At 41.3% G+C, this 11,105-nt stretch overlaps 1 protein-coding gene across 1 annotated transcript; it reads right to left on the bottom strand.

Annotated features, from left to right (window-relative positions):
• Window positions 1-3,717: 3,717 nt before the first annotated feature.
• LOC120522513 (E3 ubiquitin/ISG15 ligase TRIM25-like) lies at window positions 3,718-10,788 on the bottom strand. Its single transcript, XM_039743422.1, has 2 exons — window positions 10,196-10,788; window positions 3,718-3,739 (listed from the first exon to the last, which is right to left on the bottom strand). The coding sequence occupies exons 1-2, from the start codon at window positions 10,772-10,774 to the stop codon at window positions 3,725-3,727; spliced, it is 594 nt and encodes a 197-aa protein (XP_039599356.1). The 5' UTR covers window positions 10,775-10,788; the 3' UTR covers window positions 3,718-3,724.
• Between the last annotated feature and the right edge of the window lie 317 nt (window positions 10,789-11,105).

Here is an 11,105-nt window from a genome sequence, read left to right as displayed (position 1 = left end):
CTATGTGGGAATTAAATGTGAAGTAAAAGGTGCCTGCTGTCCAGGATCATCAACCCCAAAGCTGGAGGTGTTCTGCTGTTTTTAAAACGTTGCACATCTGGACAGTGACTCACATAACTCTGCGATAGAAGGTGAGGATGAGTAGCCCTAAAAGGTCACCTACTAACCAGCCACTAGAATGAGTAAGAAATGATAATATGAGATTTATTATTAGGGAATTTAGATGAAGCTTTACTCCCGATACAGAGAGTCTCATATGGTGTTTTGCCTTTTGATGCACATGTGGAAAACCTCCCTGGTTGGGTGGATAGGCTCCAGGCTGGAGTAGGGATGGAAGGATGCAGTTGTTATTGCCACATGTGTCCAGTTCTAAGAGGCTGATTATAAGAGGATGGATTAGACCACCAGTACTGCAGAACAATTTAAAGACTTTGGTAAAAAGCTGAGGAGCAGTAATGACAAAGTGATGAGAAGTTCATCCTATGCCACACATAAGACTGAGGAGGATAGAGAGAGAGAGATAGAGAGATAGATAAAAAAGAAACGTCCCTTTTTCAGGACTGTGTATTTCAACAATAATGTTTTAAAAATCCAAATAACTTTACAGATCTTCATTGTAAAGGGTTTAAACAATGTTTTCCCTGCATGTTCAATTAACCATAATCAATTAATTAACAAGCACCTGTGGAATGGTCAAGACCTTAACAGCTTACAGAAAGTAGGCATTTAAGGTCACGTTTCTAAAAACGCAGGACACTAAAGAGACTTGTCTACCGACTGTGAAAAACACCCAAAGAAAGATGCCCAGGGTCCCTGCTCATCTGCGTGAACGTGCATTAAGCATGCTGCAGGGGGCATGAGGACTGCGGATGTGGCTAGGGCAATAAATTGCCATGTCCGCACTGTGAGACGCCTAAGACAGCGCTACAGGGAGACAGCAAGGACAGCTGATCATCCTCACAGTGGAAGAGCCCGGATCTCAATCCCATTGAGCACGTCTGGGTCCTGTTGGATCGCAGGGTGAGGGCTAGGGCCATTCCCCCCAGAAATGTCCAGGAACTTGCAGGTGCCTTGGTGGAAGAGTGGGGTAACATCTCACAGCAAGAACTGACAAATCTGGTCCAGTCCATGAGGAGGAGATGCACTGCAGTATTTCAAGCAGCTGGTGGCCACACCAGATACTGACTGGTACTTTTGATTTTGAGCTTCCCTTCATTCAGGGACACATTGTGAAACATTTTTAGTTTATGTCTTATGGTGTTGACTCTTTTAGTGTTCATACTAATATTTACACATTAAGTTTACTGAAAGTAAAAACAGTTGAAAGTCAGAGGACGTTTCTTTTTTTGCCGAGTATATGTGTGAAGAGTTCTGTCTCTACTGGATGAGAACTTTCACATAAATGAATCCTGGCAGAACTGGGCATCGGAGAGTGTGCTACCATAGACAGTCTGCCAGCTCATTACAGGGTCAGAGCTACACTAGTGATCACAATGGAGGCCAATTTGTTGTTTTGCCAATTAACCAAACTGAAATGCGAGGATGAGGTGGAAGATCTGAATAACTGTTACAAACCCACTGAGATACTGGAAGAAGGGGTAAACTCCACACGGAAAGTGTATCTGAGATTCAGCAGATGCCACCACTGGTCAACCTTACTGCCCTTTGTGATAAAATATTAAAGCTGAAGTAAATCATTTGGAGGTGTACGTTATGTAAACTCTGCACTCAGTCAAACAGTTGAGACCTTTAAGCTCTTTAGTCTAATAAAACTGAGAAATACCACAATGAACAAGAGAAGGCCATTACAACCTCCAGAATAAATCAAGAATATCCCATCTCTCCAAATGAGGTATTTTACAGGAAAAGACAGGCTCTCAAATCAGAATTTATCTCTTGATAACAAAAGAACCTGAACAACTCATCTTTAAATCACAACATCATTACGGTGAACATGGAGAGAAGGCTAATAAGATCTTAGCTCAGCAATCAACAAGCAGGAAGCTTGCAATGCAATAACAGAAATTACCAGCGCAACTGCAGATAAAGTAATGAAGCCTAAAAATATAACTCAGACATTTAGCAAGTACTATAAGTCTTCATAGTCTACTCAGTTTCAAGAAGACGAGACACAGTCTGAGGAGTTCTTTGATGTAAAACAAAGACAACAGCTGGACACTATTAGTGAAGAGGAACTGGACAAACCTCTGACACTCTCAGAGTTACTGGATGCTGTAGACTCACTCCAAAGTGGGAAAAGAACAGGCCCTGATGGCAACTAGTGGAATTTTATAAAGACGTTTTCAAGTAAGTTTGCTCCACTATTATTAGCAAAGTTTACAGAAGCTACAGACAACAAAATTCTGCCCAAATAACCAACACAATTTTCCACACCTCCCTCCATTTCTTTTCCAGAAGAATTCTGATCAGTCCTGAGGAGTCAGACAGCATTTCAGTAACATATAAAAACATTTCAAAGAATCTCCCCTTTAAGGGTCCTAGGATACGGTGGGAAAAAGACCTGTTAATGAATATCTCAGAAAAGGAGTGAAGTCAGTCATGCATAGAATACACTCCAGCTCCATATGTGAAAATTCAACCATCTGACTTCGACTCTTTCATCGATCACATTTATCTCATTTAAAATTGGAAAGAATCGAACCTGCAGTGTGGAATCGATATCCAGCCTAACTGGGCCACATGTTTTGGGAGGACAACAAAGTAACATCATTTAGGGCCAAAAGGTTTGAATGTTTTATCAGACAGCTGTGGGGTCACAATCACTCCTAACTCACTAACAGCTGTGGTTGGTGGGCTACCAGAGGGGCCTAAAGTGGAGGAGGACACATTGACTGTAACTGCCTTTACCACATTGTGAGCTCGTGGACTTGTGCTGCTGAACTTGAAGACCCCCAGCCCACCTGTGATAAGTCACTGGGTCACTGATGTTTGTCATTAAAAAAAAAAATTCTCACTTAGAAGATCTGTCCCAAACTTTTTTAAAAATTATGGCAAGATCTAATTAATAAAACTTTAAAATAAGCAACCATAACAGGGGAAAAGGAAATTCTGACTTTTTATTTATTTATTTTTTATCTATCTATTTAAATTATCAGGAATTTTGGCCCAGTTCTCGGCTCTTCTTTTTTTTTTGGCTGCAGCGTAAATCCTGTTTGGTAGTTTTAATTTTTTTGTTTGTTTAGATTTCTGTTTTAACTTTCTGATTTTTTTATTATTTTTATTTTGACTTTGAAAGTCATTTGTTGTATAAGTTGAAATTGATTGCATGCAATGATATTTTAAAAATAAAACAACTTAGACCATTAATGGACTTGTGCCTGCTGATCTAATTCAGAACATCAGCGTCGACCTTCAGTGCGAGTTTCTGTTAGTAGAGTTAAGTCTCCTTAAATTAGCAGATGGAATATCAGAGGACTTTAGGGTTATGCTGTCTGAGTCTCCACTGAGTAACACCTAGGATTCTGTCAACAGTGAAAGGCCATGAAGGACACCACAACACGTCTTCTCTAACTCTCCCTTCTCGTGTCCCTACTCATCATCACCAGTGAAGCTCTGCTGTTCTTCAAGTTCTCATTTATTTCTTCCCTCTTTGATGTGAGGTGTTGTCTTCCTATTCCACTCACCTTCATCTCCTCCATCATCCTCCTCGTCTCCTTCAGTGTCTTCTCTCTCTCCTCAAGTTTCCTCTTGATGTCACTCAGTGTCACCCCAGCTGTTTCTGTTTGGACACACAAGAGGACAGCGTGGTCAGATCAGAATTCACGTTCACTTTGTGATTTCTTCTTCTCTTTCTGACTCCTGATATTTTCACAAAACATTTGTTTGACATTTCATGACACAACTCAGATTTGATTTAACAAACAGGAATGACAATAAAGATTAAAAGAAAGGTTTAATTTAATTGACGTAAGATTGAGTTTGGGCTTGAAGAGTCGTCAAATACAGAAGACAGTTTGAAGGCACACTGGTGTGTGAGTTAGTTCTTAACGTTTAGAAGACATCACATCGACAAACTGGGAAATGTGAAGTTCACACAACACCAAAAATAATAAAAACAAACTGGAGTGTAAAGTAAAGAAACTGGTGAAAGGCCAGGAGGACTTAAAACACGTTATGTCAGTAATTAGAGGATCTACAAGACCATTTGATATCCTGAGTCAGACATGTGAGGACGTTGTCTGCCGTTGTCATTTTCTGCAGTCAAGTAAGATACGAAATACACAAACAATTCTGTTGAATTCAGGAAGAAAGCAACTAACAGGAATTCTAAAACTCAGAAATGATATTTTTATATATTACTTACTTCAGATATTTTGTTTAGGTGACGATTATTATTTTAATAAAACTATGGAGATCTGCCCCCTACTCACTTCGCTCGCCCACCCCCAGGTTTGGTTCGTGCGGAACTTCAAACATTTAAGATAAGATAAGTTAAGAACTTTATTCATCCCGAGGGAAATTCTTATGTCATTGGCATGTTCAGTGCAACAAGAGAAATAAAGATAGTACAATAAAGATTTAAAAAGTGAAAATAGTAATTGTGCAAATAACAGTTGTTCAAATGTACAAAATACGACAGCATATAACAAGAATATGACAATTAAAAGTGACTTAGTACTTGTGCCTCAGTAAAATGAGCTAGCCACTTGTGATGACATAATGGGACTAACATACCACCACAAAGGCTGAAAAGATCACCTACAGAACGAAGAGGAGTTATAAGGCCTTATTGCCACAGGTAGAAAAGATCTCCTGTGGTGTTCAGATCTGCATTTGGGGGCAATGAGTCTTTTGCTGGGTGTGCTCTGATGGTTCCTCAAGGAGGCATGCATGGGGTGAGAGGGTTTGTCCATGATACTGAGGAGCTTTTCAGCATTCTCCTCTCAGACACCTCCATCAGATCCTCTAGTTTGATGCCTAGGACAGAACCAGCCTTTTTAATCAGCTTGTTCAGCCTGTTGTGATCAGCTGTCTTCTTCACCGCACTGCCCCAGCTCACAGCTGCAAAAAAACACCACACTCTCCATCACAGAGTGATAAAACATTGTCAGCATTTTCCTGCATACATTAAATGACCTAAGCCTCCTCATTTGGTAGAGCCGGCTATTCCCTTTCTTGATCACAGTGTCTGTGTTCTTGGACCAGTCAAGTTTACTGTCAATGTGTACTCCCAGGTACCTATAGTCCTCAACTACTTCAACTTCCGTTCCTCTGATAGTGAAAGGGGTGGGAGGAGGAGCCCGCTTCCTAAAGTCCACCACCAGTTCCTTTTTCTTTGTGATGTTTAACTATAAATGATTCTGGTCACACCACCCAGCAAAGCTTTCCACCACACCCCTATATTCCTCCTCCTGACCATCCGAAAAAACCATTTAAAAGTATGCACAGCACCTGTCTTTTTGTCTCATTGCCTTGTCTCTCTTCTCCCCCAGACATCCTCTGCTCCTCTGGGGGGTCCCGCTCCCAAGGTGCCCCTATGAACAGGAAGATTTTCTATTCTTCTAATTGAGAGACAGAACTGTCCCCTCCGACTACACACAGAGCTCAATTCACTCCTGAAAGAGACTTGTGTTTGTTTGAAGTGTCTGAATAACGTTTGTCTCTAAAATCTCCTGTGTATCTGTGCTACTCTGTAACCCAAGCGTGACCGTGTACGTGGATTTTACTTTCACCAAACCACAAATCTTTCAATTCTCGTGGAGAGACCTCTTCATTGGGAAGACACACTACTTTTCCCTGATGGCAACACTAATTAGACAATCTACAAGTCTCTGACTTAAAGTTTCAATTAAAACAATATATTCAATCTCTTTTCACTGTTCTGTTATTTCACTAAGTAATAATTTCTGTTTGTCTGTGTGAATGCGATCTTTACTTTCATTTTTGTTGACTTTCGAAATGGCCAAAGTCTCCATCTTGCGGATCTGGCTTCCTTCTCTCTGGACTTATAAATAGTCTCTTCAGAAATATCATGTCTCGTCTCTTATAATAGAGAGATGTTTATTATGTTTATGTGTTTTGGTTTCACCAGAGCCTTCAAGACCACCCAGCCATCCCTGTTAAGGGGTCAGCTCAGAGATGTGCAGGTGGGTGAGCCTGTGGTGTCCTGATGATGGACTCTCTCTCAGGCAGACTCAAGGACTGTGTGAGGAACACTGGAGCAGCACAAGGAACAGGCCTGTCTGCTTTACTCTTCACTATGCACCTCACACTACAAAGAACACAATTTCTCTTTTCTTGTTTATCCACAAATCACCCAAAGAGTGTCTCAGTGGGCTTTAAAAGGCTGTGTTTTTGAGAGCCCCCTACTCCAGATTCTCTAATTAGAGGAAAAACAAGAAAATCGAGGTTGAATACACACACAATAGATCTAATGTTTCAAAGCCCCAGTTCACTTAAACTGCATGTCTTTCTACTGTAGGAGGAAACCCACATGAACACAATGAGAACATGCAAACTCCACCAGGGACAAGTCACAGTCGAAAAATAAAATGTATTTCTAATATAAGAACAACTGAAGATGTACGTATTCAAGTGTATACAGACAGACGACATCAACAGACAACACCAAACATGAGTCTGTGTTACCTTCGTTGGTTCTTTCTCTTGCACTTATAGAAAGGCACATAACTTGTGATTTTATTTCTAATAATTTTTATCCAAAAAATTTCCCAGTAAACATCATTCATTCAGAACCAGCTTTTAAATGTTCTCGTCTCAGTTCTGCTTCAGTTCTTAGTTACTTATTAAGTTTCTAGAGTCAGCACTGTGATGGCAGTTTGGTTTTCCTCACAGGTTGTCTACACTCCTTACAGCTCCTCTGTGTGTGTGAGACGCTGATCTGAACTGATTCAAGTCCACTTTAGTTTTCTTACTGAATTTATGAAGAGACCCTCACAACAGCTAAGCCTTCTCCTTCACACAGTTATGGTGATGTCAACTCCCAGAATTCACCTCTGGCTTTATCTTAACTACCGAGTCACAGTCAGAAGTTCTCAAACTCAGAGCAGGTGAACTCCTGACTTGGTTTATGGTCACTCAGGTGGAGGTGACGCTTTGTCCAGATTGTTGAGTCCATGGAGGGCTTCCTCTGTCACACATTTAAGAACATTCAGTTTGCTTTGTCTTTCTTCTAACAGATTCTTTTCTCTCTCTTGTCCTTTTCTCCTGTGACTGTGAGTTGTTCTGCAGTTTAAAGTCTTTGAGGTTTCACACTTACTGGTTATCTTTTAGTGGCAAAAAAATGTACAACTGCTGGTTGATGTCCTCCTTCAGTAATTCTACAGATTTTATAGGTGGTCTCTCTTACTTGTGCACCTTGCTTTCCTTTATCAAGTCAGGACTGAATGAGACCCCTACGTTCATCTCCATTACAGGGGTCTTCAGCTCTTACCGTCTGGCACTACGTTACCCTTTGGAGCAGAAGAGATCATTTAGCCTTTGTGATGGTCACAATAAGGGTCTTACTACCAGGGGCAGAGATCAGAGTTCTAGTGCTTACAAAAGGGTTATAAAGGACGGAGTGGACTTGCTGCTGTAGGTGTCTTGGATGAACAGAAATCCAACCTTTTACTGCTAATTCCTGCTAAGTGTTGTCCATCAAGTTGAGTTTTGGCTCCTTCTTCAGTCACAAAGTGATAAAGAGTGACACACTGAGACATCGCTGGGTGTCATTTGCTGTGTTTGATCAGACTGATCAGATGACACCCAAAACTGTCAAGGAGAGTCCTGGTGAAGTGAACTGACATCTTAGTTGAAGTTATGAGTCAATAAAAGAGGGGCAGGCGGTGGCAGCTTAAGAAAAGACTTCTGACCAAGCAGTGCCAGTCTGTCCTACAATTACATGTCTGCTTTCAGGGACATCTGAAGAACTGATTTATGTAAATCAATCCAAATCAAGTGATAGCCAAACAACAGAAAACATAAACTGATCAAAAATTAGATGTCGATATTAGTGACCTGATTCATATTAAACTGATAAATATCAGGCCACTTCATAGACTTCATTGTTGTTTGAGATGTTGGTTTCTAAACGTGTGTTCACCTGTGAGCCGAGCTCTTTTAATATTCCAGCGAGGACTCTGCCACATTTGTGTCACTTACTGAGACCTGGCAGAACCGATGTGACACTAGTCCTTTATTTGAAGAAACACCAAATGGTGGACTGAAGTTAAGTGTCTTTATCTGAACTTACTGTACATTGAGGTTGTGTAGTAGTGATGGGGGATTTGAAATTTGGCTTAGATGGTCAGACTTACACTTCTAGTAAGTTCTTTACACTCCTGCTGGACTTGTTAGGGTTTTACCAAATATGAAAGCTCAGAGTCTTTGTCATAATCATACATTTGGTGGGATTATCACTCAGGGGTTTGACATTCAAAATGTCCTTACTGCTCCACTAAATAACATGATGTCTAATCACTAATGAAGAGCCTGATGAGTTATATCATTAAAAACAGAAAATCTACACAGGAATAGTATATTGACATTTCTGAGCTGAACTTATTGTAAGAATCGTAGACTTAACTCTGGAGTACAATACAGATTGACATGTGACAATAATGTGTCTCTTAAACAGCCCTGAGATCAGCCAAATGCAAACTCAGACTCTTTAAAAATCACAACCACACCAGAAAGGCAGACGAGCAGCTAAGCACACTCAGCGTGTAAGTGTCAGCAGTACAGAGTGTGTCTATTGACGTGTCAGACCTTCTATTGAATTACGTTTAGGATGACATTGTGTGCTCACTTACTACGCTTACATCAGCCAACTGTAACATCATCTTGTTAAGAACACCTCAGGAGGGTCCGAATGTCAGACATTTCTACGTGGCCCACGTGGCCCGCACCCTGCCAGTGGACATTTCTAGACAGCAGGCTATAGTTGGCCTCCCACTGCCTTAGAAACTCAAAAGAGAAACTGATCAGAGCAGAAAGAAACTCAGCTGGCTGTGAGGAGAGAACTCAGTTGTTTGTGGGCCATCTTGGGATCTCATCCTGAGCTGTTTCATGACTTGCACCAGTCTCACCAGGATGGACTCCAGCAGCCAATGCTCTGAACTTGAAACATCAGGTTTATAAGGTCCAGTAAAACCTCGATCATCAGTCAGGGGTCAGGACCGAGGCTGTGACGGATAAGAGAAAAGACGGATAACAGAGCAGCTACTTTAAAAATGACATACAGTAGATTAGTGTAGCAAACAGTCATAAAAAACTATATTAACAAAATGAATTAATTTATATAATATTGTAATGACCAGCGTAATAAGCAAATACAACTCAGAGGTCCTGGAGTTTTCTGCGTTTTACGTGGAGTCTTCGTTCCCTCACAAGCGGTGTTCTGTCTTGCACTCCGTTATTTGGCTTACAGAGCTCACCTCCTAAACAATCAAAGAAAGCTTTCCCTACCGATCAGTTGATCTCCTGCCACTCTCGTTGTGTATTTCTGACACCTCAAACACTCCTGCTTATTGTCTCCTGACTCCCTGCTCCACACCTTCCCTTCTCTCCTCACTTCTCCTGTCCGCCCCTCACAGAACAGAAGCTCCTCAGCCAGTCTCATCACTTACAGCTTTCCGCCCTTTCTGCCCCCATCACAAGCTGCCTGCACGCCACAATATATTAACACAACCTGATATAACAGAATATATAAAGAAAATTACAATGCAGAAGACCATTAACATTAATACAGAATAACATTACCGTCACTGGTTTCCATTTTTAACACATTTTTCAATAATTTCAGCATCCCGCTTTATATCGTTCACTGCTGGCCTTCCTACTCCATCATTGAAGCAATACTTGAAGAGCTGTTGCTGTTTCGTAAACGTTTAATAAGTTCAAACAGCACACACATATGTTGATAGGCCATAACAATATTTAGTAGTTTAGTTTAATTATAACAAAAGAGAAAAGCTACAAACCATTATTAAAGCTGAAGGTACGTAACGGACACTGGGATTTCTGTTGTTCCAATGTGCAGAACTCGCAGTAGTAATTGGGAGACGCTGGCGTGCAGAAGGTTGGGTTTTTGTTATTTAGTCTTGACAGTTAATCAAGTGACAGATAATCGGGTTTTACTGTAGATGAATAGATTTCTCTGTCACATTAAATGTACAAATTCCTTAACTCAAATTATTCACACAGTTTCCATTAAACACTAAACATCACTCACCTGCTTTTCTTCTCTTTCCGTCTCCAGCACGACCACTTCATGATTTTTATGTCCAGTCACCACACACATCATGCAGATACAGGAATCATCAGTTTTACAGAATATCTCCAGACTTTTCTGATGTTTCTCACAGAGTTTCTCCTTCAGATTTCTATCAGGATCAGACAGCTTGTGGTGCTTCAGGGCGTCTACTTCATAGTGAGGCTGCAGGTGAGTCTGACAGTAGGAGGCTGGGCAGGTGAGACAGGACTTCACTGCTCTGAACTTCTTACCAGTACAGAAGTCACACTCCACGTCTCCAGGGCCAGCATAATTCTGAGGAGGAGGAGAACTGAGTGTCGTCTTCTTTAATTTCTTGATGACTTCATTCAGCAGATTATTTCTTCGCAGAGCAGGCCTCGTGGTGAATTTCTCTCTACATTGAGGACAGCTGGTCTCTTGGCTCTGATCCCAGCCCTCCGTGAGGCACTTCAGGCAGAAATTATGTCCACAGGGGATCGAGACGGGGTCAGTCAGAGTGTCCAGACACACCGAGCAGGTGAACTCATCCTGTAATTCACACAGCTGGGCTTCAGCCATCGTCAGTCTGAGGAGAGGCAGGCAGAGAAAATCAGTCAGACAGACAAGGAAGTGACTTGTGAAGAAACCAAAGTGAAAGTTTGTCTGAGCTCAGTGAGGAGGAGGAGGAGATTTAAAGAGAAAGCTGAGAGCTCACAGAGAAAACATCTGAGGAGACACAGAGGGTGAACAGTTAATGTGAGACAGGAGCTCAGAGAGTGAAGACCACAAAGTGACAGAACAGATGACCTGTCACATGGGTCTGCTAAAGTGTCATTCATGTCAGTATTTCTTATTCATTTACTAGACATTAAGCCCGTTACAATAACGGGCGCTAGAACAGTAGTGCATA

This window comes from Polypterus senegalus, unplaced genomic scaffold, assembly GCF_016835505.1.
Source record: "Polypterus senegalus isolate Bchr_013 unplaced genomic scaffold, ASM1683550v1 scaffold_2496, whole genome shotgun sequence".
NCBI lineage: Eukaryota > Metazoa > Chordata > Cladistia > Polypteriformes > Polypteridae > Polypterus > Polypterus senegalus.
Note: the sequence above shows the minus strand (reverse complement) of the source record. Positions and strands in the feature narration are given on the sequence as shown.

Bases quoted from the DNA above. Each gene is read 5' to 3' on its own strand.
- LOC120522513 (XM_039743422.1), bottom strand. From the start codon at position 10,774: ATGGCTGAAGCCCAGCTGTGTGAATTACAGGATGAGTTCACCTGCTCG.